The sequence below is a fragment of the Brassica rapa genome, chromosome A07 (genome assembly GCF_000309985.2).
Source record: "Brassica rapa cultivar Chiifu-401-42 chromosome A07, CAAS_Brap_v3.01, whole genome shotgun sequence".
Lineage (NCBI taxonomy): Eukaryota > Viridiplantae > Streptophyta > Magnoliopsida > Brassicales > Brassicaceae > Brassica > Brassica rapa.
In genome coordinates, this window is record NC_024801.2 from 11,468,299 (window position 1) to 11,488,195 (window position 19,897).

General features: G+C 30.7%; 2 protein-coding genes across 2 annotated transcripts; both read left to right on the forward strand.

The window, feature by feature from the left end:
- The first annotated feature begins 8,931 nt into the window (after positions 1-8,931).
- Positions 8,932-10,586, forward strand: LOC103829021 (non-classical arabinogalactan protein 31). Its single transcript, XM_009104673.3, has 2 exons — positions 8,932-9,625; positions 10,059-10,586. The coding sequence occupies exons 1-2, from the start codon at positions 8,977-8,979 to the stop codon at positions 10,367-10,369; spliced, it is 960 nt and encodes a 319-aa protein (XP_009102921.1). The 5' UTR covers positions 8,932-8,976; the 3' UTR covers positions 10,370-10,586.
- A 6,361-nt stretch (positions 10,587-16,947) lies between these two features.
- LOC103829022 (VQ motif-containing protein 4) lies at positions 16,948-17,994 on the forward strand. The gene has a single exon (XM_009104674.2). The coding sequence runs from the start codon at positions 17,043-17,045 to the stop codon at positions 17,775-17,777; it is 735 nt and encodes a 244-aa protein (XP_009102922.1). The 5' UTR covers positions 16,948-17,042; the 3' UTR covers positions 17,778-17,994.
- Positions 17,995-19,897: the final 1,903 nt, after the last annotated feature.

The following is a 19,897-nucleotide window of genomic DNA, read 5'->3' on the forward strand; positions in this document are numbered from 1 at the left end:
ATTAAAATAAATTAAACAATCATAGTAACCATATAATAAAAATTAAAAAATTTCTTTATATATTATATTTTGAATTTTTAAAAATGAGTATAAATTACTAAAACTGTTAAAAGTTTCAAATTTTGTGATCTATGATTTCAAAATTTTGTTATGACATGATACAAATAATTAAAAATAATATAAGTTGAAAGTCTCATTTAATAAGTATCAAAAATAAAAGATATATAAATATATGTATCATTTTAAATTAAACTATATGCCATATAAAAGTACATAAATATTTTAATTTTGAAATTTACTTTGAGCATTTTTTTGATAAAAATTTTGAAAAAATATTGACAACTTAATTTTTTAAAATATTATAAATTACTTAAGCCATTAATCCCACAGTGAAAATTTTGTTATCACTAATTTAGACTTTTTGCTATAACATATACAAATGATAAAAAAATATGAGCAAAAAGCATCATCCAATAAAAATTAATATTAAAATATACCATATAAATGTTACTATCAATTAAATTTAATTATACATCATATCAAATAGAAAAAATATTTTTTTGATTTATAAAATTTATTTATATGTTCGCACCAATTTAATTATATAAGTAGTAAATAATGACTTTTTAATTATTCAATATATATTTTCATAATATGTTATAAATATATAATATATAAAATAATTTATATATATAATGTTCATTCCGCGCAAGGCGCGGATCTTAACCTAGTATTATGATTATTGTGGGAATGGGTGGGGTTGGACCTATTCGTGAATCGAGTAGACACAGTAAAAATAAATTCTCGCGACAAACGGCGGGAAAAATATCCAACCGTAATTTGTTCAACTGTTTGCTCTTTGAAACATTTTTGTTTAACTGTTTAGAGAATTTTTTTTATTAATAAATGACAGATTCAAATTTAAATTTAGTGCTTATTACGGCATGAATGACAAATATTATAGAGTTATTTAGGTTTTAAAATATATTTTTTTCTAAAATAAGAAATGTTTTATCCAAATGTTTACAGTCTTGATGATTATGATAAACAAATCTCATTTTTATTTTTTTGTTATATAAAATATGTTAAAATTAATTGATATAATAACAAAATACTAGGTAATAATCCGCGCTGTGTGTAGAATGAAGTAGTTTATTATATTATTTATTGTATGTTGTACTAAATGATTTGATGTACAGCTTTTTCTAGAGATGAACGTTTGTATATCTATTCAAATTCAGTTGATTTATTCGGATTTCATTTTTTAGAGTTAGAAATTTAAATTATATTCGGATATTTACAAATTTTGGTTTGGATTTGGTTAAAATATATTGAGGGTTCGGTTCAAATTCGAGTTCGGGTATCCATTTTAATTATGTATTTTTTAACAAAAATCTAAATATACTTAAATCTTATAAACTCAAAAATAAAATAATATAAAACATAAAAAATTGCATAATGTAAGACTAAATATTTAAATTTACATAAAAATTAGGTCAATTTAAATATTTGGATAGAGAACAAATAAGCATTTTCAATATTTTGAATATATTATGTTACTTTTATTTATTTACTTGTGACTATGTTGATAATTTTTAGATATTTTATATTTTTGGATGTCTAATAGATATAAATTGTTTAAAATAATTAAAATATTTAAGTATATAATTGTGATTTAGATATTTTGGGTATCCAAAATATTTTAGTTTGGATAATATTCGGATCTAGTTATCTGGATACTAAACTTTTAGTTTGTGTACTTAATCAGTTTTAGTTTGTTTTAGTATTATGTTAAATATACTTCGGTTTGGTTCTTTGGATCCAACTATTTTACTCAGATTTACTTTATTCTAATAATATAAAGCAAACTAAATAAATGTAAAACAAATAGTCCGAGCTTATTTAACATACATAATTATTGGACCATACTTTAAGAATACCAATAAAAATGGTTGGTCGTGTCAATATTGTTGGGCATGTTACATAAAAAAAATCTTTGTAAATATAATAAAATACGATACAATCGAGTGAAAGTGTTAGAGTTGTATGAAAAATAATGTGATCTCTTCAGTCGGCACCTGAATTATGTTTTTCAATCGATTTCATGAACTTTTTTCTTTTAACGCTTTTCTGATTTCTAAATTTTTTAAAGCAATTAGATTATGTTTCTAATTCTTGTTCTGATATAAAAACTTTGTAAATATTTGGCTAAACTAAAGATCCGACTTTGTGGTATTTTTTTACCTCAATTTATTCAATTTATAACCAATCACACTTATTTATTGCATATTTTTTTACGAAACTTCAACCTTGACTAAGCTCGGCATGATACGAAACTTTCAATTTCTAAAAGCGTTCTCATTCCAGTATTTTAGTTGATGTGAATTTTAATGTTTTTGTAATTTTTTTTCAAAAATTATATTATTCAGTAGTTGGAAGTAAAAATGTTAAAAATGCTGGAAGTAAAAATGAACTGATTAAAAAAACTTAGTGTGAACATATTAAATTATCTGCGATAGAGTTAAAAAATTAGTATGTGAACGCCTTAATTGTTAAGTGATTGTGAGGCCGACACGTCATCATACTCAAATTGAAATCGATGTGAGGCGGACACGTGTCCAATGTAGTGTAAATCATTAAATGACAATACTTCTCTTCTAATGTATAGGAGATATGAGTAATTTGAAATCTTAACTCATTTGCACTGATATCTATTATAATTTACATTTATAACAATTAACTAAATACTTTCGCTAAATTTTCATTAATTTCTAATATATGTAAAGTATAAAAATATGTTTTTAAACTCCAAAACATAAATAACTTATCCAAATTATTTTTAAAACAAATGTAAGAATTATACATTTCATTCTTATAATTAGATACATTGTATTAATGAATTATATATATTATCTTACTTATTATTTATATATTATTAGTGATTACTAGACTTATATAACAAACTTTGATATTTTATAAATATCTAGTTTGTTAATTTATTATTTAATCGTACGAAAGTTTTTATAAATTGCCCCAAAACTTGAATTTGAATGAAAATAAATACTCCAAATTTAACCAAATACAAAAATAACTTAAAATTCTAGTGAAATTACAGTTATCTTTTAGGATTAAACAAAAAAAAAAACTGTGGATATTTTTGCGGTTATAACCTTGAAAGTTCTTCTTGTGACAATGAAGTTTTCTACGAGAAGGCTTCTCGAAAAGTCTACTCATATATTTAATATTAATATTAATTTATTAAATTCTGAATAAATATTTTGATGGAAAATTAATTGAAACCATGTAAATATAAACAATTTTAAATTATGAATTTTAATTTTAAAAATTGTTTTTTTTTCAAATAGAGGAGTGAATATATATTTTAAATTATGAATGTCCATTGGTTAAAGTTTGGTAACATATGTTTAAGTATTGTTATATTTTTAGAATTAGATTTTGGAATCTTAATATATTTTTTGAAATTGAAATTTAACATATACAATTTTATTTTGTATATATTAAAAATTGTATATGTTTATGTTATGTGTAAATGAAGTTTTTATTGCTATTTAAATAAACTATTTGATTTAAGGGTTTAGGGATAGAAAACTTCTTAAGAAGTCAGTTAATTATGCACTAACAGATTTCTTTTGAAATTAAAGAAGTCTTCTGAAACACCATATATAATTTTATTTTGTATATATTAAACATTTTATATGTTTATGTTATGTTAAATGAAGTTTTTATTGCTATTTAATAAACTATTTGATTTAAGGGTTTAGGGGATAGAAAACTTCTTAAGAAGTTAGTAAGTTTTGCACCAACAGATTTCTTTAGAAACATCATGTAAATATGAGATTAGGAGACTTCTTCTGAAAGATGCTAAACCGTAATGCACTATTAGACTTCTTGAGAAGTCTACTAAACTTTAATGTACTATCATAGTTTTTGAGGGTTTTTCTACACCAAATTTTTCTCACACAATTTAAGCTTTGTCTCTTTAAATAAAAAAAATTAAACATTTTTATATTTATCATAAATTGTTGCAACAAAAATGTAATGTTTCTTTCTCTAAAACTATATTACATCTCTCTAATCTTTTTGAACTTGAAAACAGTAAACTTTATATCAATTTCTCATCTTTTTGTCCATATCTTTCTCACCACTTTATCTTTTCTTTGCGGGTTATTTATTCCATGGCTTTCATATTCCCCTTTTAAAAATGTAGATCTATAAATTTTAGATATATATTTTTTTATGTTTTAGTGTGTTAGATCCTAATAAAACTATAAATTCACCCAAATGCGATTGTTTATTTACTATTAAAGCACTAACATTTGTTTTTTTTAAGTTTTACTATGTTTTGAATATATTTTTAACGTTTTTAGAAATGCATGGTTTTAGATCTATGGAAAATAATCAAACTTCAGACTTCATCAGAAGATTTCATTAGAAATCTGCTAGACTTTAATGCACTAACAGAATCATCGAGAAGTTTTCTATGCAAACTCTCAAAATTGGTAAACTTTAATTTTTCACTAAATATTTTTGTGTGTTAAATCTAAATAAATTTATAAATTTAATTTAATGTGATTTTTTTCTTATTATTTTAGCTTTAAATTTTATTTTTGTGATTTATCTTCTCTGTGGAAAAATGAGATATAATTTTTGTTCTCATTAGCATAAACAGTCTCGATTAAGACTCTGCTAACCAAACAAGAGATTTTATGTCATTAAAGACTAAATAAGGTGGTAGACTACGAACACCACGTATAAGAGTGTTTGCCCTTTTTTTTAGTCTCGGGAACGTGGAGAATCTCAACTGATGTGAAGCTGTCCTTCAGTAGTTGGATTCCTTTCAGGTATGTTGTAAACACATGTCATTCTTATGATTCTGAAACCATATTAACCAATTGAAAACAATATTTTGCAAACATGACATGAAATTGCTTAATATATATTATGTTGCTATATATGTAAGATATACATTTTCTAAATACAATTTTTTAAAATTTAATATATTTATTTTTTTAAAACAAAATAAAAAATATAAAGTATTATTTTGTTATTATTTTAGTATATTTCAAAGCTAACATATGCATTGACAAAAAAAACAGATCTGATTTTTTTTTTAATTTCATACCTAGATCCATTGAGAGTGCGCATTTAGCTTCTTTAAGCTCTTAGAACTTCTGAATGAAGGATATACTCTCATTATGGACCAAATATTATCAAATTTGAGTAATTTTAATAAAAAAATAAAATCTTGAAATTCAAAATTTTGAGTTTTAAGGACAAAATGATATGCAAATAAAATATTTATATATGTAAGAATTGAGATAAGAAGATGTATAAATTGTTTTTTTTTGTACATGTAGAGATCTTTTCGGTTATTATAGTCAAAATAAAAATTTATAGAGATAAAATATATAATGTTTAAAATAAAATAATTTTTATTTGGTGTGATTCACATTTATTTTATTTTATTTTGAACAAAATAAATTAAACCACATCTTTTAATATATCTATAATTTTAATATCTAAGAATTGATGTATTAAACTTTGTATTTTGTTCCATCTTTTTATTAAGCTGTGTATTTTTTAGATCAAGTAACTTAGATTTGAAATCAAACATTTCTTATAATTGTAGATTGAAACGATTCTAAATAGCATTCAAAGCAATATTAGCCAATAAACAGTATCAAATTTAGACTTTAGAAACAGTGACATAAAGAAAAAGTAAAATATCTTTTTACACAGAAATAAATCGAGCGGCGCATATGAATACGATGGATCATTTGGTTTAAAGAAATTCCTACTTGTTTTGCATTTCCAAACCGGATAATAATCAGAGAAATTGAATATTAACTATTAAGATCATAAACTAAATAGTTGGCATCATTATAATTTGTTATTTTTTTGTCATCAACTTAAATAGACTCGATTAAAACTCTTCTAACCAAGAAATAGACTTAATTTCATTTTCTAATTTTTTCAATATCCATTTACTAGTTATCCCAAATATCACAACATATATATATATAAAGGTAAATCTTAAATAATAACTGTTTGAGAACCTTAAATAATAATTATGAAAATTATTCATTTATCAATTATCCAAAATAGCACGACAAATAAATATATACTTCATAGAGTCGGTACAATATTATTGTTATATAGTATTAAAACAGATACTAGTTAACTAATGACTCAGCTAAAAAATTTCCTATATATTAAAAAAAAAACATTACAACATTTGAAGTAGCCACATATCATTACCACAACGATTTTTGTAATTCTTAAAGAAAAAGATTGGACCATCTAAATATATAATAATTTTTTTATTAAACTAATCATAAATTAATTATTAATGTTTTTCATGATTTACTTAAATAAAAATTACAGAATTCCTTAATGTAGTTAAAATATATGTGATAATTAGTGATTTGAAGAATAAAAATTTGATAAAAAAAATTATTGTATCCTTTATCGTTTTTTAATTTTAACTTATTAAAATAAATTAAACAACCACACTAGCTTTGTAGTTTAAATTTAAATTTTTCCATACATGTTATATTTTTAATTTTTAAAGACGACTATAATTATTAAAACTATTAAAAGTCTCACATTAAAAAAATTGTGATCCATTGTTTAAAATTTATGTCATGACAAGATACAAATGATTACAAAATCATATAAGTAAGAAGTCTCATTTAACAAATATTAAGTTGATATATTAATATCGTTTAAGTTAAACTATGTACTACCATATAAAGATACAAAAATATTTTAATTCTAAAATTTGCTTTGAACAATTTATGTTTTGATAAAGCTTTGAACAAATATTGACAAATTAATATTTAAATTTTAATCTTTGCATGCATTGTACTTTTCGAAAAAAATTATAAATTACTAAACTATTAAACATTTCACAATGAAAATTTTGTTATTCGTGATTCAAAATTTTTGGTATAAAAGATACAAATGATTAAAAAACAATATGAATATAATGTATTATTAAATAGATATCTTTTTTTGTCGACATTATTTATTAGATATCATTATTACAAATAGACTATATATATGTGAATATCATTTAAATTAATTATATACCATATAAAATAGAAAAAAATGTTTACTTGGTTTAATAAAATTTATTTATGTGTTCACACCAATTTAATTATATACATAATAGTCACTAAATTTTTAATTATTTAATTTATTTTCATTAATGCATTATAAATAAAATAATATATAATATAATAAAATAATTTATATATAATGTTTATTCTGCGCAAGGGTGGGTCTTAACCTAGTTACTAAAAATATGATAAATAATAAAAATAACCTAAAATTATGGATTAGATAAAAGTAAGCAAAATCAATTTTCAAATAATATTATAGATAGATACAATTGAGTTCTATTTAAAGATTATAAAAGTTGTTTATCAAGTGATAAAATCTGCTTGTTCATATGGTAAATGGATTGTAAAACGAGAATTCAGCCAAAAAAACACGAACTTTACACGAATCGCCAAAAAAATTCTGTATTCGAGTCTGGCCAAACAAATATTGTACTTTTATTGACTTTTTAAGTTTATTAAGCAACTTAAGATTGACTGGCCATTTTAGCACACCGTGAACCCACAGTTAAAACACTGTTAAATGTTGGCGTTAAGCGAAACGATATCGTTTTCAAATGAGATGAAACGACGTCGTTTCACATGATTTGAAAATAAAAAGAAATACACCCCTGGATTCAAACTCGGGTTGATTAGGACTAATGGCAAGGTATTTTATCACTGGATTAGTGGCACTTTCAATTGAGTTACTAACACATTTAGTTTTATTTGGTACTGATTGAATGTAAAACAATTCTCTAAAAACTTTATAAAATTAATTTTGAAATTAAAATTAAAAGTAAAATTTTATTTGTTCTTTAAAAAATCAAAAATCTTCCAAAAATTTCATTTTTTTTTAAATTCCAAAAAAATTAAAAAAATACCCACATATTACAAAAAAAACCCACAAATTTAAATTCCAATTCCAAAAAATTTAAAAATTCAAAGAAAATGAAAAAAAATTAAAATTACAATTATCAGCTAAAAATTAAAATCGCACTCATAATAGGTACAATATTTATTTTAAGCATTTTAATTTAATTTTAATATGTGGGTATCTTTTTATGTGTGTATAATTAATTTCAATTTTTAGCAATTGTTTCAAAAAAAATTGAAAATTTTGGAAGATTTTTGATTTTTTTAAAGAAAAAATAAAAAATTTATTTTACATTTTTATTTCAAAACTAATTTTAGAATTTTTTTTTTTTCAATTTTTTGGAATTTTAAAGATCTTTTAAAGTTAATAAATTTTTTTTTATATTCATTCAGTACCAAATAAAATTAAATGTGTTAGTAACTCCATTGAAAGTGTCACTAGCCGAGTGATAAAATACCTTTCAATTTCTCCCAACCAACGTGAGTTCAAATCCAATTGTCTATTTCTTTTTATTTCACTTAATGCTAACAATAAACGATGTCAAATTTTTCTGGTCAATTTGCTGACGGTGTGCTAAATTGGCAAGTCAACGAAAACATTGTTAATTAATTCTAAAGTTAATGAAAATTTTGTGTTTTTTTGGTCAGTTCAAAAATTCATGTTTTTTTTGATAATTCCTGCAAAGTTCGTACTTTTTTTGGCCGAATTCTCATTGTAAAACAATTATTTTTAGGCGGTTTGTAACCTTGTCTCAATCCTAAACTATAAGAGAGGGAAGTTTTTTGATTAAAATTTAAAAAAAAGAGAGGGAAGCTTTTCTACTTACTATTCGTAACACTAACAGAAAAAAAAACTTAATGACTTTCATTTATTGTTTACAAAAAAGGACTTATTTCGTGAGACACCTAGCCTTGTCCTATAAATACACCCATACGATACTATCATCTCATATCAGTAACCAAAAAACAAAACTAAAACATGGGGTTCTTGGGTAAGAGTGTATTGGTGAGTCTCATTGCACTTTGGTGCTTCACTTCCTCTGCCTTCACTGAAGAAGTGAACCATGTGACTCAAACACCTTCCTCTGCTCCTGCTCCGGCTCCTTACCACCACGGCCACCACCACCCACACCCTCCCCATCCCCACCATCCTCACCCGCACCCTCCGGCAAAAGCCCCTGTTAAGCCACCGGTTTCTCCACCAGCTAAACCTCCGGTTAAGCCTCCAGTTTACCCTCCAGCCAAAGCCCCAGTCAAGCCCCCAACTAAGCCCCCTGTTAAACCACCAGTTTCTCCACCAGCCAAACCTCCGGTTAAGCCCCCGGTTTACCCTCCGACCAAAGCCCCGGTTAAGCCCCCAGTTAAACCTCCAGTTAAGCCACCAGTTTCACCACCAGCCAAGCCTCCGGTTAAGCCCCCTGTTTACCCTCCGACCAAAGCCCCTACTAAGCCCCCAACTAAACCCCCGGTTAAGCCTCCTGTCTCTCCTCCAGCCAAGCCACCGGTGAAGCCACCGGTTTACCCGCCGAAGTTTAACAGGAGCCTAGTCGCCGTTCAGGGTACGGTCTTCTGCAAAAGCTGCAAATACGCTTCTTACGACTCGCTCACTGGCGCCAAACCAGTTGAAGGTTAGAATCTTTTTAGTATTTTGTTCATATTTCATACGCAAATACCTCATTGATATACTAGTTCTGAACCGACCTAAACTTGCTGCTGCTCTGCATAAGCATTTATTCAATAGTTTACACGTATATTTGTACAACAATACGTATTTACAAGCTCTCAGAAATACGTATATACTTGATACCTATCATTACGCAAACTTCGAAAAATAATTCAAACCTCAAAACGTTTAAGTGGACCATAGCTACGAGACTACATGTTTCGAGAAAGAGGTAAAAAATAAATAAAGTGACTATACTATATACACTCTTGCACTCTTCAGTCACTGTTTTACAGTCTGACCCATAAATTTTACGAACCCAAGAAAAATAATAAAAAAGCACTAAACTGTTTCCATTAGTCCAAAACAAAATCTAACGGATATTATTATTTCTTTAGGTGCAAAGGTGAGACTAGTTTGTAAGAGCAAGAAGAACATAGTCGCAGAGACCGAGACAGACAAGAACGGATACTTCTTGTTGTTGGCTCCGAAGACGGTGACCAACTTCGGTTTCAGAGGATGTCGTGCGTATCTTGTGAAATCAAAGGACTACAAATGCAATAAAGTCTCCAAGCTCTTCGGTGGAGATGTCGGCGCCGTACTCAAGCCGGTGAAAACGCCGGGAAAATCTTCGGTGGTCATTAACAAACTCACCTACGGTGTCTTTAACGTCGGTCCTTTTGCGTTCGACCCAGTATGCCCCAAATGAAGATGATTGAGATGCTCTGGTTACTTTCTTGAATACGTTAAGTTCAAAAGAGTGAATTGGGAGAGAGCGAGTTATGTGTTTCCGCGTTGCAAGTGTTATCTTAGCTAGATTTAAGTTAAATGTTTGTGTTTTATGAATGTGGTCTTTTTAATGAATGTGTCCTTAAGTGACGTTTAAAGTTTCGTTTGAATAAAAATAGCCATATTCAAGAAGATCATCGGTTTTATCTACTGTAGAGAAGATCACTGTAATGGGATGATATCATTTAATGGTACATTGAATGCGTAAAGGAAATGAAAGGCATTTGTGTTTCGAAGCCTGTATAAATGGACGCATGATACTTATTACATTTACAAATATAGATGGCATCCATCTCACCAAAATTGTCAGTATTAAAATAATGAAAATTTTGAAAAGGAGAAAAAGAAACCTCTCAGTCTCATAACATATTTAAATTATATTAATATTATATACAATAAATAAAATTTTGCCAATAAGAAGATGCTTTAACTAAGTCTTATTTAGAACAGTAAAAAGACCGTCTTCTCTCTCAAGTCCCCTAGGGTTTTCAAAGTTCTGGCCGCCGCTTCTCGCCTCCGGTGGCTTCCATAGCACCGGAGGTGAATCTCTGTGTCTTATTTTCGATTTAGCATATCCGTGTCTTGCTCTTTTCTGCGTTTAAGATCTTTCTTGGTCCGGGGTGGGTGAGTTCTTGTGCTTGGAGGCGAGTGGAGGCGTGTTTGAGAGTTTATCCTTCGTGTGGTGGTGTTGATTCGTCCGTGCTCTGGTCAGTATTCGATCGTCATAGATCTGGTTGGTTTGCTGGCTACTGGATCTGCGTTTTCTTCCCCTCAGTGTCTGGTTACTTTTTGTGTTAGACTCTCTGTTCTCCATTTTAGTCAAGATTCTCTGTTTTGCCTTGCCTTTCTCATCCAACGGAGAGGTTGATTTCTCTGAATCCTTAATTGTCTCTTTGATTTCTCTGGTCTCTTCTCATCATCAGTGCGACTGTGGTGTTTTGACGAGTGCGTGAGCATACCAGGTTTAGCATCTTTACTGTGAAGAAGTTGGTTGGTGTTACCTCTCCTTGTGAAGGAGTCATCGCTACATTTGATTAATATAGTGTTAGTCGTTCCCGGTTTGTTTGATTGACCTCATAATCCCTCTGTGGCTTCTTATTGGATGTTTGAAGCAGTATAATGAGGTTGGGGTTTGATCCATTCGGATGAAGTTGTAGCTGTTGAGGGGTTTGTCCCAGGTGTTTTAGGTTCTTGACTCCGGGAGTCGAGGTTGGTGTGTGTGGTTGATGCTATTCGGCGTGGTTTTGTCTCTTCATCGTGAATAGGAAGTTCAGGTGAGTTTCGGCTCCGCTTTGGTCTATCGCCTACTTGTTCGCTTGGCTATCTTTGGTCTTTCATTAGACCTATGGTTATGAAGGCCTCGACTATTTTATCTCTGAGCTTTGAAGGATTGTAAGAAAGTCTTTAGTCGTAGAAATTTGTGTTAGTCTCGTAAGTTATGTTTAAGATGCCTATGTGTGGGCTTTAGTTTCCCTCCTATGGGACATGTTTCCGGGGATTTCATTGTGTTCCGCCGGCTTATGTATTACAAACTTGGATTTTAATATAAATCGATTGACGGGAAAAAAAAAAAAGAAGATGCTTTAACTATGGAAATATACCATGGGAAATATATCATTGCAATTTGAACAAAAAAAAAAAATCATTGCAAAGAACGAGTAGCTTTTTTTTGGTAGGAGCAAAGAACGAGTAGCTTGTACTAGTATTTTTGAATTTCTATTTTCCTAATACTTGATCAAATTAAAATGTTTTATAGTTACGCTGCAGACAAAAACAGATGATTACAAAGAATGGTAATAATGACGAAAGGAAGGGAGAATCATCGAATAGGGTTTTCTACTTTCTAGTGGGTTCTTGGATTCGGAGAAAAATCAGCTGTGAAATTGTCGGCCACGTGTCTGACATAATTTCCCATCACATCTCAAAGTTCAAAAAAGACAAGTTAATTTCAAGATAACAAACAAAAAAAAAAATTTAAGTCGATCGCTCGTTGAAATTGAAGTGATTGACAAGAAGAAAGGGTCTATGGGCCAGTGGCGCGACGATCTAGTGATGCACTTTCACAGTGACCAATAATTTTCAGTATGTTTTCTTGTGCCTTTTTAAATTGATGGACGAAAGATTATACTACCATATTACCATGTTTTTGTTTGAGAGTTTTTTCATAGGCCTCTATCTTAGATGATCTTTAGGGCCTTTACCCTTTTATAACAAGGTCTCAAATGTCTATTTTATTGCTCGTCATTTGAAAAAATTGCCAACAAACGAAGTAAACATCCAGTATTTAGATTTTTATACTCTAATCAAACTGAAAATTTTCAGACATAAACTATATTGAACCACAGTAGTTCAGTTTGTTGGAAACCGATCAAAATGTTCAAGGAGCTCAAGTAAAATAAATGTTTTCAGGAAGAGAGTAAGCTTGGGAAGCTTATAAGGTTTTGAAAGGGTTTCTACTTTAGCTCATAGCATGAAGCCTGCTCAACATGTGGTTCTCGTAAAGAAGCTAACCGGATTATTAGACGTTGGTTTAGGGCTTTAGATTCCGGTTCAACGGAATTATTTTGTTGTTTCTTAGAAGGAATTTTATGGTGGTGGTGAACAGACTCCCTGCACCAGTATCATGATTGAGAATTGAGATTTGTATGACAGCTGCTTATGTCCTAATTCGTCTATGTTAGTATCAAATTTCTAAAAGAAAATAAAAATTAGGTGATTGTTTTTGTCTTTCGGTACGTGGGATACACGGCCCAACTTTGTCGGATATATTTCTTAACTCACACTGAGCTTGACTGGTAAGAAGTATATAATAAAATTAACTTATATCGGCTTTAAGATTATTAGCCCAATGAATTTGAGCCCAAGCCTTTTGGACTGTATATGAAAGCGTATACGGTATACCTACAAAATCACAGCCCTAACTTGTATTTTACTTCGTCAACCCAATAAACCCAATGATTAGATTTTATTTTTAACTCAAAAATTCATTTCATTCCGATACAAAGTGAAATACATAAACCGGCGGAACATGAATAAATTTCTGGAAACAATAGCCTAAAAAAAAAGAAGACATGATACTAACCTAAACAACCGATAAATTTTAAAACAGTAGATAAGTAATATATAGAGACAATGAAACTATAGCTGAGACTGATGATCAAATAATTACTAATCATCTCTCTATAGAACACGGTAACACTAAAGCTGGACTAAGGAGCAAAACTCTTGAGCGATCTAAACCCTGAAGGGAACATCACCAAGCCAAACTAGAACATCAACATCATAAACAATCGTGAGGTCAAATCTACATCAACTCCAGCAGCTACTATCCATCTGAAACTTGCATGACCAAAATCCCTCACTAAAACTAAAGTACAAGGACCAAAAAACTTGAAACGCCACTTGAAAATATGTTATAAAGACCACACCAGCTCTTACACGCGGACACTCGCAAGACGGCCAAATGACCTACAGAACAAAGACGGTCCACCTCCTCGCAAGAGAAGAACTGAAAAACAAGTCAACTACTTCGTCTAAAAACCATATCCCATATCCACAGAGGACCAAGAAAAGATCTAGTAGATACCTCCACATCAAACACAAATCACAAAGACGAATCCAAATAACGAGCTTAGGTTGAGATGAAGAGACCATGACAGCAAGAACCGAACATAAGCAGCAGTCCCACGACTTCAAGCTACTACACCCTTGTCACAAAATACCTTCACCCACGTTAACGACACCAAGAGAAGGGAACAAATCCCACCGTCAATCAAATAGATCCGGATCTCCGGGTTCAACAGAGGGAAGAAACAGTCAGATCTAAAACCATGCACCTTGCCGGTATCTGAGATACTTCAAATATACTGTTCAAACCATCAAGAGTATAAACCCAAGCAAAAATCGCATACACAAAGACAGAACAGACAAGAAGGAAAGGAGGAGAGACCGACTCTGATGCTGATGGAGCCATCGAAGCCGGTCTCTGCAGTACGTCAGATACTTGCTCGCGATGGCTAGGGTTTCTAAGACTTAGACTAGCCTTTCTTCTTTGTTTGTGTTTTCTTAAACCCAATGATTAAATTAGTTATTTTCTTTTTGTTGATTAGATTTTGTTTTGTCAACATTCATTTTATTTCATTATAGCCTTTAAGGCTTAGAAATACAAGTGGAAAGTCAAACCCATTACACAAATTAATTAAACCCACATAAAACCCAAACATAAAGATAGATATATGCATTGAACAACATGTGTCCCTACGTGGTTTTCGACGTGTCCTTAAATGGGGAAGGGTTTGGATCCTTGCCGGAACAAGGACTTGGATCCTTGCCGGAACAAAGACCGACTAGACATCGCCGGAACAAAGGCCACTTAAACTCTAGAGATTTGTTAAGAGACAATCATAGAGCTAGAGATCCATCCCTAATTTAATTCCACTTACGTGCTTTTTTTTCCCTAAAATGTCTATGTCATCATCGAAAGTTTCATTCTTTTCGCCAGATGTGTAACCGCAAAAAAACTTGAAATGATTCGTTATTAGTCTTTGTTGAAACACTTGCATATAACAAGCTTCTACTCTTTTTAAACTGAAACAAATCGTTAAGAAAAACTTGGAAAACTCAATCTTCATCTTGTAAGAACACTTTGCTTAGATAACATAATAGCAAAGGTTGATATCATTGGAGGATAACCTAGGAGAAGAAGAACTCCAAAGAAAACAGTCAGGATAAATCAATTTTTGTGAGGGAAGAAGCTCGGCCAAATGCGATCATCAAGATCATAATTTTATTTATCCAATCAATCCAAGAAAATAAATAAGAAACTGAAGATTTGCTCAGAAATTGATTGAAACACCACATCAAAAATTGCCTAAGCAAAGAGACAATCGCCTAACGCGAAGACAAGATCGATCTAAGATCGAAATATAAACATCAAAAAACAAAATTATCTTTATCTCCTTCTGCTTCTAAAAACTGATTTTCAAAATGTTTTACTCATATTAAAAAAATACAATTAAATTTATAATTTATTGTATTATATATGTTTTAATAATTATTAAACAATAATATTTAATAAATTCAAATATTCCAGTTAATATTTTTAAAATATATAATTTATCTATATCGATATATAAAGTGACCAAAATTTTAAAAATTAATATTTGTAAAACAAAAAAATGTCTAGTAAATATACTTTTTGGAAACTATACTTCCTAATTCATGTAGATATATAATTTAATTTTTTGTTGGCCCTCTTTTTATGCTTCTTCTCTCTTCTAAAATCTAAAAGTTTCATCGCCCTCATTGGTCAGCTCTGGTGGCTTAGACAACATAGGAGCAGATCCTTTCGTTCTATGCTTGTAATTAGTTTTTGTAATTTTTCCTTCTTCATCTTTTCTCTGCATCATACTGATTTAAAGTTTTTTGTTTTTTTTTCAGAGCTGGGTTTATCAATCGATTTACTTTCAGATGGTGTCGATCTTGTCTAGTCAGCTGCACGGTTTATGTTTTATCTATCTTGCACATCTGTTGCTTGGTCTATGATTCAGAGTAGTTGTGCCATGCCAGTACTTGGTTAATTCTAGGCCTGTTCTTTACTTGTCTCTACGTCAATAACGGTGATAGCGTTGTCTTAGTATTGGCGTGGTAGTGTGTTGTGAGCAGAAAAAGTCTAACATCATGTAGAAGAAATTGGTTTCCTGACATTTCTCCATCTCCAGTTTGGAAGGAGCCATGCTCTCAGTCTTTTAATAAGTGATCCTCCCAATTTATTTTCATCCTCTCTTGTTTCTAGTCCTCAGTTCTTGGCATCGTTCCCTCTCTTTTGTGCTCTCAATGCATGATTGCCAGCTGATCAAAGATTTGTGATTTCTTTCTATTATCTTCATCAAGTAGTGTTTATGGCTTTTATTTGAAGATCTTTAGCTATCGTTTTAGTTTTTGGTTTAGTCCTAGTCTCTTTTGTTTGGGAGTACGTTTTCCTTTTTTGGGCTATGTTTCCAGAGATTTCACTGTGTTCATGTACGTGGCTTTTGTATCTTTGTTTTTCTCCTGTTATCAATTAAATTGAGATGACCAAAGCAAAACCTAATTTAAACTTAAGATAATAAAGATCACTTCGAGTATTTACTATATTGACCAAAAGGTCCCATTAATGTCTTAATCTTCTAAAATATCATTGGTTATTTGAGTTCAACATTTTCCACTCAGGAAATTAAATGTTCTTTGGGAAATTACATACTTTCGTTGTTAGAGAGTTTAGTCACTACCTGTAACATTTATTGGGCGAGACTGAAACCATAGGCAATGATGATGAGCCACACAACGAGTGTAGAAAGTAATTGGCTCTCTACCAACAAAACAAGAAAATAGCTACCACGAGAAAAGTTTTTCGTCAATGCTCGACTTCTTTTTCCATCTGACGACGGCGAGTGTGATTTACCCTCCAGTTGAGCGCGTGACAATTTGAAGAGAGTAGAACATAAAAAAGACTAATAAAGAGTCAATAGAGCCCACGGAAACATTTTCTCTTACCGAACCAAAACACAATCCTCTCTCTCTCTTCTCTAATCTTCCTCTCTATCATCTCTTCAATGGAGAGATACAAAGATGCTTCAATGAATCTGATTCCATCTCCTCGATGCCACAACAACAACAACAGCTGCAGTATGAGCAGCAGCACTGAGAGCAACAACAAACCACCCACAACTCCGACCCGACAGGTAACCACTAGATCCGAATCCGGAAACCCATACCCAACCACTTTCGTCCAAGCCGACACTTCTTCCTTCAAACAAGTCGTCCAGATGCTAACCGGATCCTCAGACAGACCCAAACAACACAACACCTCCTCTCTCAAACCCAACCCGACCCATCAACCCGACCCGAGATCCTCTCCTTCCCAATTCTCAATCCCTCCAATCAAAGCCGTAAACAAGAAACAGTCTTCCTCCTCCTCCTCAGGGTTCCGTCTCTACGAGCGCCGTAACTCGATGAAGAATCTCAAAATCAACCCGCTAAACCCGGTTTTCAACCCGGTTAACTCAGCCTTCTCGCCCCGGAAACCCGAGATCCTCTCTCCAAGCATCCTCGATTTCCCGTCTCTCGTTTTGAGCCCCGTCACTCCTCTTATACCCGACCCGTTTAATCGATCCGGGTCATCGAGTCAGAGCCCCGACGAGGCCGAGGAGAAGGCTATGAAAGAGAGAGGCTTTTATTTGCATCCGTCTCCGGCGACAACTCCGATGGACTCAGAGCCTCGTCTTCTTCCTCTGTTTCCGGTGACTTCTCCTCGGGTCTCAGGTTCTTCCACAGATTCTAGTTCTTGAATGAATGAAACCAACTCTAATTTTTTCTTTTTAAAGAATATCATTTCCTTTGTGATTTTTAAATTATATATTATAATGGGAATTGAAATGAATCCTGATGAGACTTGTGTTATATATGAGAGATGATTGTAATGCTCAGATGAGATGTTTGCCGAAGCCAACTGCGATTTGAAATTGTATTAATCTCTATAAAGGTGTTTATTGGTTTCATTGCTCATATTTGACTAGTTTCAGATCATTTTTGTTTAGTTTAGTCTCCATAATTACAAATTTACAGTTACTGAAAAATAACGATTAAGAGATTTGAATGAGTAGAATATGAAAACTAGATTAGTTGTGGAATTTGTTTCTGTTCTAAAGATTCTAGTGATTTTTTGTTCACTGTCAATCCTGAAGTTCTACTGAGTTAATGGGGTGTAAGTTTTAATTTATGGAATGAAGTAGTAGTTTGATAAAAAAAAAATAGGATACACAACTTGTTGCATTCTCCCAAAATTTGTTTTTAGTACACAAGTGAAGAAGAGATTGGTCTGATAGAGAAACCAGATTGGTCCAGCTTTCTTTTGCTAAAGGATTTGATGATGAAATAACCATAGTAACAATGGAAAAGGAGTTTAAAAAATAAAATAAAAGTTTAATTTTTAAATTTTTTTCTCCCTTCTTTACGCCTTAGAAAAAGTGAAAACAAATTGAAAAAGCAAAGTGTTCAGAAAAAAAATGAAAAACGAATAAAAGAGTAAATTGGATAGAAAGAGTGGGGCTTAGCTGTCTAAAAAAGAGGATATTAAATTAGGGAGTAAGGAATCTTTTGACTATCTTTTTTCTTCTCCTTTGTTTTCTTTTATTTCATTTTCATAATGTGATTGGGTTTTGTGATATGTAAGACCCCATTTTACCTATATTGTCAGCCTAATGATAACAATTATAGATGTTTCCAACCGTCTTATACGATAATTACTGGCTTCTGTATATAGTCTGTTTACAGTTTGAAACACTAAAGTACAAATTACTTTTGGTCATTGTTTGGAGATAATATCTTGGGTCAAAAAGTCATAGTTAAAAGTCATTTTCAAATATAATTGAAAGTGGACTAAGGCATATGGATCGAGAGGTAATGGGCATATTTGCAAAATGCCCCATCTAATTATTTTAACTGATATTTTAATTCTGCCTTGAATATTTCTTGGTCAAAGGTTTTGGTTTAGAAAAGAAGAAAAAGAATAAGGCTTGTTAGAAACTTTCAAATTTAGGTGTTTTAATTGGTAGCACAAAAGGGACGTGGTCTACCGTAGCAATTAATTAGTTAATAGTTTCATTAAATGGTCTTTAGACCAAATTAAATTAAACTTGACTCGATCTCTTAGCATGTGGTGGACCGTATCTATCTCTTTCCTTTGAAAATTCTCATGTGAAGAGAGTTGATGATGAGGGCCCTACTTCCACTATTAGTGGTGCCACTGAGAGCGATTGCGGTTGACCCATTTACAAATTTTCTTTCCTTTATAAGAAATAAAAGTATTTCTCTTTTTTTTTTCACGTCGCACTATATTTTAATAAAAAACAATTTTGTTCGATATTCTATTGTTAATCTTACTCAGTAGAATCTTTTTTTGTTAACTCTCACTAGAATCTAATCCTTTTTTGTGCGATGATATATCAAGATTTAGATGCCAAGTGTTTCTTTTTTTATATGTAGAAATAATAATTCGAATTGGTAGATTCTAAACAACAACAGAAGGAGAGGAAACACCTTGTACACTGTGTAAAATCTAATTTACTAGTTATCAAAAAGTTAATCATTTTGTGGGTTTGAAATAAAGCAAAGCAATAAAAGTCAAAAAGTAATGGAGATGTGGTGCGAATAGCAATAATGTTTCAAAGTTAGGTTCTCTTTTTTTTTTAATTGATTTAATGACTTTGGAAAAAGACCATACAGTGCTGAATGAAGTAGTAGTGCAGGTGGGTTTTGACGTCTTGTAACCATGAATGAACCTACACATTTCCTCAGACAAACAAACAGAAAATACAGCAAGAAAATTAGCCAGAACACAGGATGGGCCTAATATCAGACATTGTCAAGGGCTCTCTATAAGTTTGTTTATATGCAACTAATTAAATTT